A 21390-nucleotide genomic window follows, 5' to 3' on the forward strand; every position below is an offset into this window, starting at 1 on the left:
AACCATTATCATCAAAACACACACAAAATCTCTATTTACTGAAATAATGGGCAACACACCTGACCAGAGAGCTCCTCCACTTGTGCATTATTACCACCTGGAGAGCGAGTACTAACAGCTGGTCTGGAGGCAATACGGGAAGGAGTTTGACGAGCCCCTGTAAGTAAAAGAATTATTATTCACAATCCTTTTACTATAGCACTCTATACATACCATCAGTTTTCCTAAAATATTAATGTAAAGGCAGAAAAAACCAGTAATATTAAGTGTTAGTTCCAAAGCAGTTTATTTCCCTTACCCCCTTTTGAGTCTTAGTTTATATTTTTTTTATATCAACACATTTGAGGTCTCCAATATACATAATTTATCCGATCAAACTACAAGTTCTCCACAATTCATGGACATAAACTTCAGGGAAGTCTACCATCATAAAATTTACAAATAGAGGAATATCAGTTTTGCCTCTATGATTCTTTTTTTTTCCAAGTCAAACAATAATACAGTATGGGAAAAATTAGTTAGCTTCCTGGTCAACCTCCAATATACAGCCTACTAAACACAAATTACTGCATATAAAAACAAAAATACAAAAAGCACAAGAAGTAATGATAATAAAATTACTTAAAACTAATAAAGTGAAAGTTTAAGAGCTTTTTTGATTGACGTGAATGGAAATGGGATCTGTGGAGAAACAGAGATGTCGACACAGGAATGGGAGTAGTGTAGCAGATGATGACAATTCTGAGGGGGAGGCAGGTGCTTCTACTGCCATGTTATTACAGCCTGAATTAGATGAAGAATCACAGGGGTAAGCACATGATCCTAGAGCCCCTATTTCACTCTCCCAGTAACTCCTATTCCACAACATCTGGCCACACCACTGCCATATAAGAGTGAAGCTCCAATTACAGTATTTAATGAAAATCAATGGGAAAACAGGATTCAGTAAATGGAATTTTTATATAAGGGCAAATTTTAAAGACTGTAACCCTTCCATAAAATTTTCATAACTACAACACTAGAAATGAAGGAATAATCCATAAATCCCATTTTCTGAACGAGTCCAAAGACAGGAGACTTCTCATAATAAAGGCTGATGACCGATTGATGACCGAAGCTTTTGGTATCCTCCAACACCCCCAAATCATTCAGCATGAGGTGATATTTACATCAAAACACATAAAGCAATCACTCCTACATCTCCATCATTAAAGAAAGTCATTGGTGGAACGCTCTGATACGCCACTACCCTATTACCACGACACTGATATCCCACTGTAGGGGATCCTCATTATATGTCCAGATGTTTTCCATAGAAAAGTAATTTATTATGAAATGTTTTATGATGAGAAATTTTTCACATAAGAAATAATGTACTGTAATTAGGTGAATATGCATCCCAACATGAACAGTAATACCCCTTGAACTCTCAGCATTCAATGGGTTCATTATAACATACTGTGTTGTATAGTATTTGATCTGGGGATACATTCATAACAACATTATTTGTTACCTTTGAGTGATACATGATAGCACTGGCAACACTGCTCAGATGGAGGTTGATGACAGCTGGTCTGCCATGTAAACAAGCATCAGGAATTTAATTCAACACAATAACTCAACTGGGGTTGGGTGTCAGATTTTTTCAGAAGAATTGATTATTTTATGATAATATTTTATTAACCCAGTACAGTACCAAATGAACTTAAATTATATGAGAATTAGTGAAATCTCATATTGTCGTGTTAACGGGGTCATGGGTGCGGTTGTCCCGCCTCCCTACATGATTTACTTCCCACTCTTAATGTGGTTATTTTATAGTTTTTCTTTATTTCTAAATTGCAATAGAGCATTGAAATATTTCCATAACTTTTATCATTTCTTATGTAACAATGGCACATGCTCAGCCTTCTCACAGCTAACAAGCACATGTGTGTTATGGTGATTTCTAGACTCAATATTCTCAAAAACACAATATACCCTGACACTATTTTTTCTTATCTTATATCTTTATATTACTAGACTGTACAGTACCGGTACTGTATATATTTTCTTTATTCATAAGGTACATTTGTATATTGAAATAACTTTCCTGCGAATTGTGGTTATTTAACAAACAACAGTGGCATTAGCATTCAGTCTTGTGAGAAGTGAATGATGTATTTTGGCATGGTAGAAACTTATCACTTGTAGGGCACTTTCATTACTTATTATGGTTATTTTTACATTATATTACGTGCTTTTAACACTGCTCATTAGTCTTATTTGGGTACACACAACTTGGTATAAAACAGTGGATGATGCAGATGACGTACATATGAAACAATTGATGTACAGTATAAATAAATTTTTTCCTATATTTATTAGCTATGTATATTGGTAAAACTGGTGAAATTTCTGTCATGCACCGGTCTTTCTCTCTCTGTTATTAATATGTTTTTCGTAATATTTAGACAATTCTAAGACCCTTTTACTTCTGTGGTATTTCCACCGGAAATTAAGGATAACCGAGATATTAATTTTTCAATGTTATTAGATTTGGTCAGTCACAAGTGTCGCCATTTATTGTTTACGTCTCACAGAGAAGGTCTGACCACCCATCACGCAGTGCTCCTTACCTCCGTGTTGGCTTCTTAAGCGTCTACAGCACATGTGCAGGGGGTGGTGTGGGAGTTTCTTATTGGCTATAGTGATAGGAGACTTATAATTGGGCAAGAGCTTTTTGTCTTAGCCAATAAACAATGCGTGAGTGCGTTGAGAGCGGAGATTTGATTTTTCAGTACCAGAATAACCAGATATGACAGAACAGGTGGAAAGAGCTGTGCCGACATTGTGATAAGAGATTATTTTACGTCAATTGCAGAGTTTCATCAGAAAAATAGTGTTGTGTTAGGTTAGGTTTGGTTTTGTTGGTTGGTATTTTATTTATGTGATTTACTCGAAAACAAAAATCGTTAAGAGTGAGGGGGAGGGGGATCTAAAAAACTATTGATTTCTGGCAGAAATAAATAACAAATTCGTTCGAAACTCATCAAATAACATGGGGAAGACATAATTTTAATATCCAAACAAAGACCGGTGCATAAGTGAAATTTGACCGCAAAACTTACCTATACAGTAGTGGGGACCCCTGTATTTATATCACCATGACACTCTGAATCCCACTAACCTTAGTGCTGTATCAATATTTTTTTTGGGTGTGTGTGTGTGTTAGGGGGTGTATTTGAGGTGATGTGGTGGTGGTGTGTAGGATGATTACTGATGTGGTGGGAGGAATAGCTTGAGACACCTGAGATCAACTGAACACAACAGAATCTTCTCAAGGGATTACTGTATAATGTCTGGACACATCTGCTACAACATATAGTCCTTACAATGGCAAATCTAAGCTATCTATACATACATTAAATTATTTGTGCAATACTGAGTGAATGGGTATAACTTGATATCAGAATGTAAATGTGAACTGACAAAAGACTATAATAAAAGCAATGAAACCTTAATAAACATAGACAATAATAACACACTAACCTCCAGCAGCTGGACGCGCCATAGGTCGAAAAGTATTAGCAGGAGCAGTTGGTTTTCTAGCTGGACCACCCCTACCAAACATAGGCTCCCCTTGTCGTGCTCCGAGGGCATCATATTCTTGCCCTCCATAATTAGCATCAAAGAACTTCTTGAACCACTGTGAAAGATGAGTAACAATGACTACACAATGATTCATCATATGTAATACATGCTCATAAACCAATATTCAACTACAGTACCAGCAAACAAATTTGGCTGGTGGTTTGCACATCACTCATAGCGTATGTGACATTAATATCATTGTCCATCAGTCAATTGATTATGACCTCTGTTTCAATGTCTTCATTTTAGCACAACACTTGTAACATGCAGGGATCTGAACACTCAATTGATTACTTCAAACCACTATTGTCTAAGTGCCAGCTGGGGTTAACTAATCTAGACTTGGTTGATTCATACATGACTCACAAGTATAGAAGCCCATTAAATATTGTAAAGAAATAATAATAATAAAAAATGACATGTGGGGATTCTTATATTTGTCCCAGCTACCAGCTTCTACCATTTGTGTTTTTTAAGTTAAGAATCCAGTCTCACTTGATGATAATTAAGGTCGATACTCATTTAAATCCTTGCAAATCATTTTCAAAAAAATTCTAGACAAACTAAATCCACTATAACTCAACATAAAATTTATTACCTGAAGGAATTCAAAGTTATCTTGGAACTTTCCCTTTATCAGTTTATCAACAGGTACAATCTGAAAAGGAGAAAAAATAATCAGGTAAAGGTATTTCTACAGTAAAATTTGGAGTTTCCAATATTTTTCTTTTATTTACAATACCTAATTAATTCCATATCTTATTTTTTTCTATAATCTATCGTTTATAATTTCTTTGTTTCCACTTTTGCAATGAGTGGATCAATAAAAGCAGATGCCTCTAGATGGGGGGGAAATGTCATGTGAGAATTGCACAAGTAACATTTTCAAATCAACTGTATCATTATGCATCCATAAGATTCTCTAAGATAATTAATATCACTAATGTTTCATTTAGAATACTATACAGTATCATCTTTTGGATCACTGTACAATCACTTGGATTATCATAGGATTATTTGGATCTGCCTTAGGTTGTTCAGCAAGCTATGACATATCACTCATTGTGGACCAGTATCTACATACTGTACTGTACATAACAAAAGTTACCTGCCTTGTCTACTTGTAGTTTTTTGAAGGCATACTGCAAGATCTTGAAGTTGTTGATATATTCATGCTCCAAATTTGTATTGAACTTGACTTTCTTCAGCATGATGGACCCTGCAGAAGTATGACAGGTATTGTTAGGTTGTTTTACAATACATGACAGGTAAAAGAAACATAAGTGTGTGTGACAAAACTATATTATACAAATTATTTGCAAAATATGAAATAAAAACTACAAAAATGACAAATAACATTTAAGAATGAAATCTAAATGAATTAAGGCAGCAACAGCCTTGTCCAGTTGCCTACAAGCAGTCTAAAGGAGGGACACTATCTATTAAAAATCAGTGTAAATGCTGTAAACAAACAAACTGCCATTTATGAGGTAAGTTTTGACCCTGACCCCTTACTTCTAAAAGCCACCATCAACAAGTACAGCTATAATTAATGCTCTGTTGCAGATACTACAATACAGTAATAGGTTGAGTCTGGGATCAAATTATAGCACTGCGCCACATTAATTAAATTCAATACTGTAGTGTTAAAACTCGTTATTTACCAATTACACTTTCCAAATTAGATGATCTCCAACCAATCTCATTTCAGGATGCAATCATTCTACCAAGTTCTCAAATAGATATGCTAGGCCTCACCATTTCCTCTAATATGTCATGGAAGCCACACATCCACATCATTGCTAAAGATGCCTCCCAAAAGCTGGGAATGCTGTACAGATGTCGTAGCTACTTCACTCCTGAGCAGTTGCTTCAAGTATATAAGGGATTCATTTGTCCTAACTTGGAGTACTACTCTCATATCTGGGGTGGCTCTTCTGTCAAACTGTTAGATAGGGTGGAATCAAAGGCATTTTGTCTTTTTGACTCTCCTTCTTTAGTTGATAATTTCTCTTCCATTTCTCTTCACCGCACTGTTGCTTAACTCTCTCTCTTTTACAGGTACCTTAACGGGCAATGTTCGGTAAATTTGGCTTCCTGTGTACCACCAACAAAGCTGTGGGCTCGTAACACTAGTCTTGCCCACGGTGCCCACCGTTTCTCTGTAGCTGCCAGACACACTAGAATAACCCGTTATAGTACATCCTTCTTTCCTCACACAGCCAACCTGTGGAATGCTCTGCCTTCTTCTGTGTTTCCATACTCATACAAACTGTTCCCTAGGCCCCGTTGTGGGTCGATGACCTGTACCCGGGTGGGCTATTCCCCCCCAAAAAAAAAAAAAATTCTTGGAACCCTAACTATGCACAAAACTACAGTAAATGAAAGAATAATAAATACCGGCAAATAAAATAAATAAAGACCGAAACAGCAACTTACCTGGAAAGAGCATGTCCAGAAACTGGCAGTATGCTGCTCCAGTGCACAACTCTTCCACTTTAGTATATGAAGACTGGAGGCAGTCATTGACCCAGTTGAGCATGTCATGACGACTCAAGTTTTCCGTGGTTGCACTTGTTGAAAATACATTTACTGCCATAGTTAAAGTTCTGTAAAATGAAGAAAACACATAAACCATTTACTACCTTAAATGGTAATCTGAGCAAAGGAAATATATGATAGAATGTCAGGAATGTCTGAAAGGGTAGGCCTACCAGCAAAATAAAGGATTAATCTTGAAATCGGAGTTTCTGACGAGCCAGTAATCTGGCTGTTATCACAATACAAAATTCCTACGGGGAGTGGAATTTACCTTTCATCCTTCTTATACAAGTTAGTGTGCTTTATTGCCCCATTTTGGGGTATACCGTTCACCCTGCTTCCCTAGCACACCAAGCCACGCTACAGTACACTCAGTAAAAACCTTCTTTACAATTCTTGTGCAAAACCAAATAACACCACAAAGGAAGGTTTTTGATAATGACCCATGATGCTTACTGTTACTCACCAATCATATTGCAATGAACAAATTTTATATTTCAAATGAAATAACTAAATTAAGCTTACCATTATAGGTAGGAAATGTCTCACTATCATGCCTACCAACCCTAGCGAGACAACATGATTGTTGAGTTCCAAATTCATTGAACCCATCCTGAGATACTTTTTTACCGAGTGTACATCCACCCTATTAAAATTCCTTGACCAATATGTTATTAATTTTTCAGTTCCACCTGATTTAATCTACAAATCATAATTAGAAATGGTATGCAAATGCATAGATAAGGAATAGACTGACAATATGATTTCTAGAACAATACTGTACATTAGAGTCCACTACAGAACAGTACTGTACTGTACTGTATTTCATTTCTGGCTGTGTCCTAAAGCAATGCTGATGAAAAACAAAGTACAGGTACACTAGTCACACATGTAAAGTACAGAACTTTATTATATAACTGAAGTAGATTTTTTCAGGCATACTGTACTGTAAATCTTGTATAATTATAGTAAACCCTAGATTAAAATGTAACCAATCTTCATTTTTTTATAAAATGCCACATTCAGTAGCCTATATACTGTATTGAAACAATGAATACACAAAGGTAATGCAGTACAGTACATGTACAATTGTACGTACGTGAAAATGATTGTGTGCCTGAACCCGTGATTATGCTATGCAGAAATAAAAGATATACAGGGGGTCCCCTATTTACGAACGAGTTTAAGCTTGAAATTTATATTATTTTATTTACCTGATGACTTACTTTTTACCTTCATTATACTGTACTGTATTTTGTCATTCAAATTTTTCCTTTGTCTTAAATCAAGTAATTCTAGATGATATAGTGGGATTTTAAACATTGTTCTGTAAATACGGTATGCACATAGCATGTGTTCCGACTTACGTACAAATCCGACTTTAGAACGTCCTCAGGAAAGAAGCCCATTCGTAACCTGGGGACTCCCTGTAAGTACACCATTCTATCCTTTGTCACCACTAGAATACTGTAGTCGTGAACTGCTTTTATTATATTACAAGAAGCCCAAACTTATCTGCTTTGACAGGAAGTGACACACTTTCAGTGATAACTGCTAGGTCTACTGGTCCTGCTTGATCTGCCCAACAAATCTGTTCCAATTCCTTGACTGATATGTCTTTGAAGCTATCAAACACTATATACATTTGTTCAGCACTGTAAACAAATGAATTTGTTAGTACTTTTCCTATAACCTCACCAAAATTTTTGAATGCTGGAAATTTGGGGAGTTGATGCATTCTGGACATAAAGTTAACAACAAGGATTGTTGGAAAATTGATAGTCCGCAAGTTGCAGATAGGCCTTAAAATCAAGCAACAAAGTACTGTACTGTATGTTTGTCAAGTTTGGTGGGAGAATTACCCTCAAACAGGGAACTACATGAGATTAGATCAGGCTGAAGTGTTTCAATCACAGACATTCCTCTTTCTGGGAGCAATTTCAAGATCATGTTGAGTTGAACAGCACTATGCTTGTGTCTTTAATAGAGGTCAAGTGTCAAGGATAGATCGAAACACCTGAGTGATGGCTGGGCGCTTTACTACGAAATCCTCCATACATGACTCCAAGCTTCCACACACTGAATCCCTGGGGTCCACACACCAACTTCTGCCAGGCAATGCCCAAACTCTAGTAATCTCACAGTACACATTTCTGGTTTGGTAGTGGGCATAGAGTTCCTGGCTGAACTACAGGGTGTATTGAATCTGGGAAGGTTCCACTTATTTTTTTATTGGTGTATGAACCTTTCATAGCATTATTGCAAAAGCTGCCATTTGACTTTCTCAACTGCTATATATTTTGTTACAAAGTTGTAGAGATTGATGCCTGGTGCTACTGTCAAGAAAAGGTTGTCTCTTGGCTAAAAAACTGGAGCAGTGATGAAACATTCTCATCAAACTACTCACCCCACAACTTTGTGAGTTGTTCAGCTCTCATAATAAATTGCTGATGGCCTGAACCTAAATACACTGCTTCTACATACAGTACAGTATTTGCTCAAAATTGTTGTTCATCATCACGGTGTTAAGCCATACTGATTTTGCTTATGAAATGACAATGCAATATAAAGAATATGAAAATGCCTCTGTTTTCATAAAAAACAATAAATCAATACAAATTTTGTTTCTATGAAGCTCTGTTTAAAAAGTTGGGTATTTCTAAACATTTTGATGCAATTGATGAAGACCATCTTAAGATATTCTGGGGGCCATCTTAAACGTTGGATCCCATTTTTATTTCCAACAATAATTGACAATAAATAATAATGTGCTTATTGAGAAGAGAAAATCCCATTCTAGCCAACAATTTCACTATCCTAGCTCTCTTGGTTCCTAGGATGTCCCAAGGGTAATTAAAGCAACATTTGAACAATTAATGAGTCTCCATAGTATTAAAGAGGGTTTCCTTAAGTGTTAATTTTTCCTTTTAATCCAAATGCAATAAATAAGACACAGCCGAGAAATCAATTCATTCCCATTGATGAGAATGATCTGTCACTCACACCTCTACAGTCTTCTATTGATACAGAAACACAGACAAAAACAAAAATTGTCCCTCATAGTAACATGTCTTGCTTCAGAAGACACTTCCAACAGACACATACACAGACAGGGAGGGTTAATGATGGAGTCTCAACTTCAGCACAGGCAAATTCACCCCTCCCTCATGTTCATCATAAGAAGAGAGAAGAACATAAGAATGGAGGAAATTGCAGCGGGCCTATTCGCCCATACTGGGCTGTCCCATTTACACCCAACCCCTATTGCTCATATATCCACCCAACCTATGTTTGAAGCTATCCAGCGTATTCGAGTTAATGATGATGTTTGGTATCTTGTTCCACTCATCCACTACTCTATTTCGCGCCTAAATCTAAATTTGTCTAATTTAAAACCATTGTTACGAGTTCACTCCCGGTTGAACAGCCCGAGCACCCCTGCAACGTCCCCCTTGTTTCCCAGGGAGTAATCGGACTAAAATTTTCTTTATGAGAGCCCTAATCTGTCTGAGGTTCAGCCATATGCTACTAGCTGCACAAGCAGGACTGATGGCTTTTCACAGCATCCTTTAGTAAGGGCTGGAATTGTGTCCCCATAACTGGCAGATATTTCGAGTCCTCCTGATGAATACGTATACTGTACATGTACTGATGACATGCTCATTGTAAAGGTAAGGAATTATAGTTTATATTGAGTTCTTTGTCAAATTTCTAATCATTGGTGACCATCTTGGATTTATCAATTCTGACCACCAATCATAAAGTGAACCCACTCAATGTGTCAGACATGTTAAAATCAATTGGAAATGATACTGTACTACTACAGTATTGCCCTTCTTAGATGTCTACAGTGGTCCCTCGGTTAACGAACGGTCCGATTACCGAAATTTCGGTCAACAAATTAGCTCCCATAAGAATTTTCAGTTCGATTAACGAACAAAACTGCGATTAACTAAATCCTTACGACAAACATGTTTTGTTGTGCACATCAGCTGATCGGCTAGTCCACCAATACAGTAATTAGTTCTATGTTTACATTCGTTTCCAGTGAAGTAAATATCAAGAAAGTTGGTCTCTTGAATATTTCTGCATTTTATTTATATTAAAATTATTGGTCATTCTGAAATTTAGTTAACATATTGATAATATATACAGTACAAGAAACAGTTTTTGTGCGCCCATCAGCTGATTGAATCACCCAACAACCCTTCTCAGTTTAACTTTGTTTACAGTGGAGTGAACATCGATTTTGTTGGTATCTTGATTATTTTTGCATATATACTGTACATTAAAATTATTGGTCATTCTGAAATTTAGTTAGCATATTGATAATATACAGTGCAGAAATTATTATGAAACATGAAGAAGGCATTAGAACCAATGCACTCTGTAAAGAATATGGCATGGCATCATCGACTGCCTCTACAATTAGCTGTTTGATGTGTAAACAAAGCTGCCGGTAATACGACACACCTCAAAGTACCGGTAAGTTAAAATACAGTATTCTATTGTTTTTTTATTTATTATTGTACAGTACTGTACAGTACTGTATTTAGTTAATATTTAATGTTTTGTTAATTCTATTACCAGTACAGTGGGGTATGCTATAACGAACGGATCCTACTACGAATATTCCTATAACGAACGGCTTTACCTATAAAATTGAGAATGCTATAACGAATGCAACTCCTACAACGAACGCGGATGAATACGGGACTATTTCGCCTGGCGCATGAATATTGTTGTACCGCGACCCACAACAAGAGCGTCAGGCGCCATCTTTGTCTCATTTTGTAGCCAGTGCACCACTGTTATTGTTGAAATTTCGTCTTTTGATGTGGAAATTCGCATTATTTGTATAACTATTTTGTTATACAAGTATACAATTGTAACAATAAGTTGTCCAAAGCGAGTGAGAAAGCTAATAACCCTTGAAACTAAGAAAGAAATTATAAAGAAACGTGAGAATGGAAGAAGCATTGCGAAACTTAGTGATGAACATGGGATGGCTAAATCGACTATATGTACGATTTTGAAGAATAAAGAGGAGTTAAAAATTGTGCAAGTGGCTAAGGGAACCTTTAGACTTAGCAAAGCAAGGTGTAATGTGATTGAAGAGATGGAAAATTTTCTCTTAGTGTGGATAAAGGAGAAAGAAATGGCAGGTGGTAACATTAGTGAAGCTATAATTTGTGAGAAGGCCAGACAATTGTTTGAGGACCTTAAAGCCAAGACTCCCAGTGGAAGTGATAGTGATGTGCCAGTGTTTAGGGGTACCTGCATGCTGAATAACACTAAGGTAAGATAAAGTACCGTATTTTTTACATTTTCCACAGAATTTTTTCAGTGTTAAGTGGTTGTATTTGGGGGTCCGGAACGGATTAATTCTATAACGAACGAATGCTATAACGAACGAGGTTCTGGAACCAATTACGTTCGTTATAGCATACCCCACTGTATACAGTACTTTGTATGTACAGGTATACTTTTTCTGTGAGTTGGAACCAATTACCCAATATCCCATTGAAATAATAGATTCAGTTAAGGAAATTTTCGGTTAACGAACGACTCTGTGGAACGAATTGTGTTCGTTTATTGAGGAATCACTGTATGTCTGGTTTCACAGTTATGGCACTTAGTTTTTACCTATTAGCTACTGATGGCAGCCATCTTGGATTTGGCCACCTAATAAAACATTTTTCCAAATCTTTGGGGTCAATCAACAATAACCCAGTGTCAAAATCAACCAACAATAATACTACAAACACGTACTGTACTAGTCTTGTGATTATTTTACATTAGACACTGGTACTATAAGGTTCAGTAGGCAAATGACATATTTTGTATGAGGAAAGTTCAATGATAAGTCATTAGTGCACACACTGCATTTGTCATTCATGACACGGTAACATGAAGCAGGTGTGTGACATCAGTGTCTGTCACTGTTTGCGGGAAAACTACGGACAAAATCCTGAATTCAAAAGTGTGAATGTTCCACCTTATTTGCTTTTGTCTTGAGTTAAGTAAATTTACTTCTAATGAGAATTTTTGTTAGGTTGTTAGATAACAAGGTGATTCTCCTTAATTATTACAGTATATTTTCTAACTTGCTCTCGGTAAAAAAGTTTTTGTAAAAAAGCTTTTATCTTTACTGCAAAATTTCCTCAAGTTGGTGCTGAGGGCACACTGCAGTCATCACTACGTTCAGAATATTTTCCAGAAGTTGCTCCTTCTCATGAGCTGGTGTTGTAAAGTATGGTAATTTATGAGGTTACCACTACCACCAGAAGTTGTTCAATTTCGTTAATTTTTCCCATAGATGTTCTTATCATTATACGGGTACTAGTTTACGAGAGGCCAACATTTGATTTTAATTGTAAGTATTTTTTATTACTTTTTCTCTATCTTCAATCATAAATCCCCTGTAGTGGGCAGGACATGAAGGATCAGGGGAATTGCAGGGTAAAACTCAAGTGAAAAACTGATCACATTAAACTAATATGAAGTCTGTTCATGAAGAAATTATTTACCGTTAATACTCCTCCAAAAACTCTGCTGATTCAGCATAAGTTGTCATCTGCTTAGTTATCTACATCCGACCTACTCGATCCGAGTGTACTCTGTTAAAAAAAATATATTATGATAAAAAAAATTACCATGACACTTCAACAAAGCTGCTTTCATTGGTACCAGATATAAAAGTACTAAGTACTGCACTTTCTGTTTAATATGGCGAGGGGTCCACCCCTCCGCTAGGAAGCTAAGTAAGGTTAGGTAGGTTTTGGTAAATTTGCAGTTGCAGCCCCAACAAATGTTCAACCATAAATTTTTGTTTTTTCCCATGGTATTTGGTCTGAGTCATACGAAATTGACCTTCATTTCCATCACAAATGAGTGGATACTGAGTTATTACCCTCCCACACAAAATTGCTATAACCGAATTAGGGCTGAAACCGCAGTAATACCTACCGGAGGAAGGTTTTTTGGTTGGTTAGGTCTGGTTCTATTAGGTTCTAATATATTTCGCCCCTTTTACAATACTTACTATAATAATAAGAACATTTGTGGTAAAATTAGCAAAATCGAACAACTCTTTCTGGTGGTAGAGGTGTTCTCATACATTACCTAAAGCATTACCCTGAAAAGTTACTTCATGTAAATTAACAAAATATTGATAAATCCTTGCTGGTCACTGCTGTCAGTACTGTACATACAAAAAATATAATTACTTGGAAATATCATGATCACTGCCAGCACTACTTTAACAAACCATCAAGTAAGGCAGTGAGTGAATCTAGAATTCTTCAGAAAGAAAATTACTGAAAAAAAAAATGAAATACTGTATAAAAATAGCAGTTCCTCGGGTGGTTACACTCTTCTTGATTCTTCTATATAAAGTCTCACAAATAATTTTACCATAGCAATGTAAATTATTAACATAATAAAAACCTAAGTTAGTTTTTAAATTTAGGCTAATTCACAAAAGTCACGTCCAAATTAGTGTGAGCTGGCCCCTCCCAGCACTACCTGTCAGTCACAAGTTACATATATCTATACCACCTCCCTCAGTTTTACATCTACCGTGTTTAATACATTTTTGATCATAAAAATTCCAGATAATCATAAAAATAAATAAGTGAAGTGCCAAAGAAGAGGTGAAAAGATTTAAGAGAAGGCAAGAGTTATTCAAGACGTCCGCTACTAAAACACTTCTTCTCCTCCTTATCCCTCACCTATAACCCTCTCCACTCGTCTCCTATTCTTACTTTACCTGTAAATATTCTTAAAATTTTAGAATAATTCGTGTAACTTACCTAAAACTATAGATGTATGTGAGAAATACTAGAGTTTGTGATGATGATGATGATGGTAGAGGTGACGGCCAGCACCCGGAATGACAGGCGAGGAACAGTGGGCGCACCTCACACCTCACTATACTGTTAAACACACACCCATTATAATACTATCTCTATTTAAATACAATTATTTTAATACGTTTTTATTACCTTATGCATAAAGACACGAGTATCTAAAACTTATTTTATCTAAAAACCTATTTACTGTAATCCTTCATAATGGTGTATCCTTTTTTTTCTCTAATAAAAAATCAATATCCCATGTTGGTATTTTATTATAAATATTAATTGCCTGAATGATTAAAGATATAAACATCTCTGATAATATTATAAACCTAATGCATGTCAGTTTGTCTCTTATGTTGTAGAGTTATCTGTCAAAATACGGCAGTCAATCTATTGTGCATTTCTTTGTCTTTCAAAATATTTATTGTATGAAAAATATATTCAAATCAAATAAAACTTTGTAAATTTACGAATTAAAATTATAATTGTATAATGAACGCTGATGTTGTTTACCACAAGTGCAAGTCACAGCACACCGGGCTCTATCTCACTCCCTCTCTCATTATTACACCAAAATGAGTCTCGAGTGTCTCATCGGTAAGTGTTATCCTTGAATCACTATCAACACTAAAGAGAGTAACCCAGACCTTTGTAGGGAGAAGAGCAGAGAAACACTGTTAATGCCTAAGCAAGTGATCATTCCGTAGTCCTGTCTGCGGGAGTATTAATGAGAAATGTAAGATTTAGGAACCCTGGCTCCAAGGGGCTAGATGGATATTATTTATGGGGAGATTCAATTGGTTGATTTTATGAAAGATATGGAATGCAGCAGTGACACTCGGAAAGTTCCCAGTCTTGCCAAATTTTAACAAAAGCCTTGTAATTTTATGCCTGTTGAATATACAAGATAACCTTAGAACCTTAAATATCTTCCGGTGATAGTTTACATATTCATCCTGACAGAAGAAACCACTATTTTAAGATGAAATATAAGATAATTAGTTTAATAGGTTAAGTTAGATAGGTTAGGTTTGTTTTATGAACAATAAATTATATATGTATGTAGCAATATGTGGTATATTCTTCCAGAATGTTAGCAGTTGCTGTTGCAAGGTGTTGTAGATTTGGTCACCAATGTCTGGGAATATTCATTCATGAAAGGAACCAACCTAACCTAACTTAAAATACAGTGATACTTTTATATAGACAAAAAAAAAACCTGTGTTTAAGGAACTATGAAGCCTTCCAGGATGAAAACAAAAAGTCCCCGTGACTTCGAAAGTCTAATATCCCAACATTAGGCGAGTGTTCAGAACAGAAAAGTCATTAAAGTTATATTATGCAAAACCTATTCTGTTTCGACTTTTTGTCCTTTTTATGAGTTAAGAGACATTAATCTTCTCAGGAGAAATGTCCTGAAGTTGGTGGTTTAGGTGTGTGCACATTGTCAGGTATTACCAAAGAAATTTTTTTTTCATCATGTGAAGAAGAAAAAGTGGATGAGGAAAACGTTTTGTGTAATATAATTTTCACGACTTTTTATGTTGTGAACACTCGTGTACTGTTGAGAGATCCAAGATGCTACATCACAACTTTTTTTTTCAACAGGAATGATTTGATGATTATTTTTATAGACAGGAATCTTTTTATATAGATGATAACTATTATTTTGGGTTGGTTCATTTTATGATTTCATATTTCCGGACCTTGACAATCAATTACAACAGAAACTCTTGGCAACTGCTAACATTCTGAAGTAGCAGACAATGCTACATTATATAATATTTCATCCACAAAATGAACCCAACTAATCTGCATTACTCGGTACCTAAAATAACCTAACCTAAAATACTAATTCTCTTCTATTATCATCTTCAAAGAAAAATAATTTATATGAAGGAACTGACGAACCTATCCCAAAAACATTGCTGTTATCATATAAATTATAATACTGTACACAAAATCTTATATCTACATTTCATTAGTGTGTTTATTTTGTACAGTATGACATAATGTCAACCTAATATTTTATATTGCTATTAAACTAAATACTACAACTGTAATTGACTGGAACATGTTAAGCCATACTGGTATAATTCAGTAGATTTTATGGTTTTGTCACACCCAAAACTACCACGGTAATTTAATTTTGTTTAATTGTTTATGCCTGCTTGCTTGTTTTATAGTGTGTCTGTAGCCATGTTACTTGAACCTGTATAAACTGTACTGTAATTTCAAAAAAGTCTTGGTGATAATTATCAAAGCCAGAGCTTAGCATTATTCTCCATGGTAAAGTTCTCCTTTTATTGCAGGTATCAAGTTTGATGACTTTGTTTTGATGGCCACTGACATGAGCCATCTACAGAGCATCATGGTACAAAAATCAGGTGAGACACAAGAATCTAATCTTTTTATCCCAATTACCCTTCATCAGTACATCTGTCTTTGTAGAAAACTTTAACACCTGTACATAGCACTTGGGCATCCCCCAGCTGTGAATGTGTACAGTACTAAGCTTTAGTTGGGGAAGTGAAGGCAGTAGAGTGTACAGTACTACTGTTCGCACTTCCTTTTTGTGTGCTCGGTTCACACCTCCCATAATAGGCTGTCTAGCTTACAGGACCCACTGTCATAGACTTAAGCTCAAAAACAAAGAAGCCATGTTATATACCATAATTTCCATGCATTATTGTAAGAATTGAAAACCATGAATGAGAAATGGAGACAAATATTATCAAGCTAATCAGAATAATTCAACAATACAGTAATTCCATTATTTGTGTAGGCCTTTAGACTAACCCCCATCTTTTGTGTATTTCTTTTTAGACCAATCTCATCATTTGTGTGCATTTTATAATAGGCCTATCTCAGTACAATAGTATTCCATTATTTTTTTTTAAATTCTGTTTTTGATCAATGTACTATTTCATTAACACTGTCTTAATATTATTGTACAGTACCCTTTCTCTATACCTAAATGTGTACTTGTTCTTATGCTTTATATTTTTAATGGTTGGCACCTAAACAGATGATGATAAGATGCACACACTGTCACGCAACTTAGTGATGGCCGTGTCTGGGGAGGCAGGAGACACCACCCAATTTGCAGAATACATCGCCAAGAACATTCAGCTGTATAAGATGCGCAATGGCTATGAGCTCTCACCTTCTGCTGCAGTTCACTTCACACGTCACACACTTTCTACACATCTGCGTTCCAGGGTCAGTCATGTGCAAAGTCAGGGATGATGTTGTTATGCTGTATTTAAAAAGGTCTATGGATCTATCCTCCTCCAGAAGATGTAATAGTTGGTCTGTATTACTGAATGCTGTATTAATTATAGCCAGTGAGTCATTTATCAAGCATCATGTAGTCACAGCCAATCCACACAAGCAGGGGAAATTACCATAAAACAATGATGATGATAATCTCACAAAGCTTGTAAGAATGATGCCTTAAATCTCAGATATTAGTGATAATGGGATGATAGTGTTGTCATGATGTAATTGACTGCAAACTGTATTCCTCATTCTTTGTTACATCAAGTGTACAAAAACGTGGTTGGCACAATTGTGTTGTGTTAGTTAGAAATGAAGTAATGGTGACAATAAGGAACCACTTTTAGTAACCCCTTAGGTGTGCATTAGGATTTCACAGGAGTTCCCTATTGGTGTGAATTTACTATTAAAATGTGAAGGTACTGATAGAAACTTTTGTAATATATTACTTTTCCAAAACTAAATACTGTTAGGAAGTATTTTGTATTACATTTCCAACACAAAGAACCAATGAGGTTTTCATATCTGGCTCTATTTATCATTAGCCAATGAAAAATTAGGTTTTTATCATAAAATTGGGAAAAGGGTATTTTTCAATAAACTGCATAATAACTACCCTGCTGCCTTTCTGAAGGGCCAAAACTATTTCATTACCATGTTGATGAATTTTTATTTTTACTGTATTTAGTTTTTCCTAGGCATCTGAGGCTCACCACACAATGCTCTTGTGGTTAAAGTCAATGGGATGTTCGTTACTTGTTGTTCACTAACAACTCACTGAGGCCTTGGTTGTCCCATAATCTGTCCTTTTTATTAATTATACTGATGTGTCTGACTCTAATGATAATAATTAATAATTAGAAAATACAACAAGTGTACTGTACAGTACAATCAACTTAAGACTTATTTTGTGTTGACAGGAGCCATACTTTGTGAATTTACTGATGGGTGGGGTTGATCCTGACACCAAGAAACCTGAGCTCTTCTTTATGGACTACTTGGCAGCATCCGTTCCAGTCAAATATTATGCATTTGGGTACGGTGGTATGTTCACCCTATCAATTATGGACAAGGATTATACTTCCAGTAAGTATATATTTCTTTTTAGCTCAATACCTGAAGAAAATACACTTTATATTATTGGCCAGCAACCCTTCACTGGGTATTTCAAATGGAATGCATTCATTAGACTGTTGGACAAAGCCCCAGAAAATCTAGTGTTAGTTGCTGGATCTAATTGTAATAATTAGTAAACCACCTCTTTGGGATTAATTGCCCTAAAGAGGGGTACATATTTCTTTTTTTTGGGGGGGGGGGGAACTCCCTTTAGATAATTACCTGTATTTGATTGTCAAAGAAGCTACTCCACCTGCCCTGGGTAAGTCATGTTGGTATCCAGGTTTTAATTACCAATAGACTCTGATGGGCCACAGGTTGCCCATCACTGACAGAGATTATCACCTGCAAAGATTCATGGAATCTTTCTGCATTTGCATTTTATTACCCTTTCTCTTTCATAATGAGGATACAGGTTGTACCTCTCTAGTCCGGCAACCTCGAGACCTGACCGGTGCCAGACCATGGAAATTTCCGGACCATGGAAATTCACCCTTTTCCTGGATAGATAGTGACTTGTGCTTACGCTTGGAAGCACTAGCACCACTTTCACTGCTTCGTGGTCTGTTTGAAGATATATTGAAGGGTTAAATGTTGTACAGTAGGTTCTCAAATTTTGGGAGTTTTTAATTCAATGTTTTTTATTTGGAAAAAAAAAACCTCTACGCAATTTAAAATTTTGACGGGGGAAACTCAAATTTCGGTGGGTTTGAGCGGCCCGCCAACGTTCATACGTGTATAAATCGTGTAAACAGTGTCATTTCTCTTCTGTGCAAAAGATTCATTATTGTTTATTACTGAATGTCTTTGATTTAATTAATTTTTATGTGTGCAAAATGAACAATACAATCCATTAATAATACGTAGAATATTAAAACACACGAGGAAACGAGACGGGATTGTTTTCGTTGATTACAAAACCAGTGACTGAGTGGATTTACATATAAAACTGAAGAAGATAAGATCCTGGTTGTAGCTGTTGTAAAATTAATGTAAAAAATTAATATGGATGTTTTAAGTAATGTTATTTAATGTTAATAAATGGAACAATATAAGTAGCTAACCATTAATGGTAAAGAAAAAAGTGAGCTCACATATGTAAGTGCGCACATGTGAAAACATATCGTCATTACTATACAGTACCTAAGAATATGAAAGCAACACTTACTTACTGTTCATATATATTTTATTTAATGTTTCTGAATTAAAAAAAAAATTCTACCCACCAGTGGTGGTAAAGTTGAAAACATAAGGACAGCCAATGTTGTTGTGTGTGTTTTTACTCCGGTGACTTATGCTCAACTCTAGCTGAAGCTGTAGAACATAAGAACTTTTTTTAGTTGTTTTTAGTTTTTATTTAATTTTGTGTTATTTTCGTTGGTTTATTAGGATGTTGCTTATTACAGGTAATAATTCGCCAAAAAAGTCGGGTAAATAAGGCAAAATTTAGCCAAACATCAAAAGTACCAGACTCAAATTAATTTTCTCCATGGGCAAACTAAAATCGTTCCAGACCACGGGAGTTTCCGGACCACAGAATGCCGGACTAGAGAGGTACAACCTGTATACATAAAAACATGGAGAACAAATGTTTGAACAGTATGTTTACACTGTGCAGGGCTCCTCCTCCCCTACACTCTGCTTACCCATAGCATCATGCTTGGAAACTTGGTATCTGTTACCTCCTTTTTTTCTTTTGGTGGTACTGTACAGAGTTATTTGATTCTGACTTTAAGTTCATAAATGGACAATTGACCCTAGAATCTCATTTTATAACTGAAGATCAAACAATATACCAACCATTCCTCCCCCTTCCAAAGACATAACTACCTTACAGTGCAAAAGTAAGACTGGCTGAGAGTGAACACACAGGTTAACTACAAGTTGTTGATAATTTTTACAATGGGATTAGGCTGTTCTTACAGCAATTGGAACGTGCTCATATGAGCTGGATGAGGTTGTAGTGTTGAACAGCAATTCGCTGGCGTGAGATCTCGTGTGCAGATGTGCAAACAGCTGACCAGCCAGTAGGTCTGCTTTGTGTGTAACCCAGAGGATGATTATGAGAAGGGAAGAAGCTGTTTATGTAAAATAGATTTTTGGGGAGTGAACTGGGAATAGCAAGGGTCTACTGTACAGTACAGTACTTGGTATTCCATTTATACTCTTCCTGTACACTTTGACACATCTACCCAGCACATTACAGTGCAGTTTATATCAATAATATGTACAATTACTATATACTGTATTTGCACTTCTTTTTTTTACAGACATGAACCAGGAACAAGCATATGAACTTTTAAAGAAGTGCATTGCAGAAATTAAGAGGAGATTTATCATCAACCTTCCAAAGTTCCGTGTTCGAGTCATCTCCAAGGATGGTATCAAAGACCTACCACACATTGTAAGTGTAGGCGAGGCAGCGTAGAACTAGAAAGTTTTCAGCTGTGTGTTGCTTCATAATGATAAAATTAAGAACATCCATAACAAACTCAAATCACTATTTCATTGAAGACTGCTAAAGGTGTTCCTTGAGTCCTTAGTATGTGCTTTAACTCCATAAGGCTTAAAGAATCAAAGCATATACTGAAATTATATAGCTAATGATATGTGGATTTTGGATTTCTGTTTTTGAGGTGAATAAAACTTTAATGAATGAAATATTATTATTATTTTATACCAGTCTTTACTCTAGCCTTTGATAGATTGTACTGACTTGTTTATCATGAAAAAAATATTTGGCATAAAATAAAGATTGTATGTAACTTGGTGTTTGATTGTATGACATCCTTTATTAACCCCAAGGCTTCGGATCACGTCCTATGACGTGTATGTAGAGCTTTGGGTCACGTCACATGACATTTAGATTTTTCGCGGGCCTATTTGAATAAAAAGGATGGGCCAGGCTAGATTATGTTGCCAAGTAGATGTATCTTTCACTCACTCACACATGAGAGCC

The 21390-nt window shown here is 35.8% G+C and overlaps 2 protein-coding genes across 4 annotated transcripts in view; one reads left to right on the forward strand and one right to left on the reverse strand.

The window, feature by feature from the left end:
- LOC121876289 (microtubule-associated protein RP/EB family member 1-like) overlaps positions 1-14102 on the reverse strand; it is a 44639-nt gene extending 30537 nt beyond the window's left edge. For 2 of the 3 annotated variants that reach the window (XM_042381334.1, XM_042381332.1), the window contains exons 1-6: positions 13989-14102; positions 6073-6242; positions 4746-4852; positions 4232-4291; positions 3532-3688; positions 60-157 (exon numbers count right to left, since the gene is read on the reverse strand). In XM_042381334.1, the coding sequence (XP_042237268.1) occupies positions 60-157; positions 3532-3688; positions 4232-4291; positions 4746-4852; positions 6073-6232 (582 nt within the window). In that variant the 5' untranslated portion in view covers positions 6233-6242; positions 13989-14102. Of the gene's footprint in view, positions 1-59; positions 158-3531; positions 3689-4231; positions 4292-4745; positions 4853-6072; positions 6243-12704; positions 12791-13988 lie in introns of those variants that run through there. The other variant, XM_042381333.1, reaches the window with a different exon arrangement.
- A 383-nt stretch (positions 14103-14485) lies between these two features.
- On the forward strand, positions 14486-21092 carry LOC121876233 (proteasome subunit beta type-2-like). The gene is made up of 5 exons (XM_042381230.1): positions 14486-14633; positions 16349-16423; positions 17065-17258; positions 18236-18401; positions 20702-21092. Exons 1-5 carry the CDS (start codon positions 14612-14614, stop codon positions 20857-20859), a joined length of 615 nt encoding a protein of 204 aa, XP_042237164.1. The 5' UTR covers positions 14486-14611; the 3' UTR covers positions 20860-21092.
- The last annotated feature ends 298 nt before the right edge of the window (positions 21093-21390 follow it).

Source organism: Homarus americanus, unplaced genomic scaffold (assembly GCF_018991925.1).
Source record: "Homarus americanus isolate GMGI-L3 unplaced genomic scaffold, GMGI_Hamer_2.0 scaffold34921, whole genome shotgun sequence".
NCBI lineage: Eukaryota > Metazoa > Arthropoda > Malacostraca > Decapoda > Nephropidae > Homarus > Homarus americanus.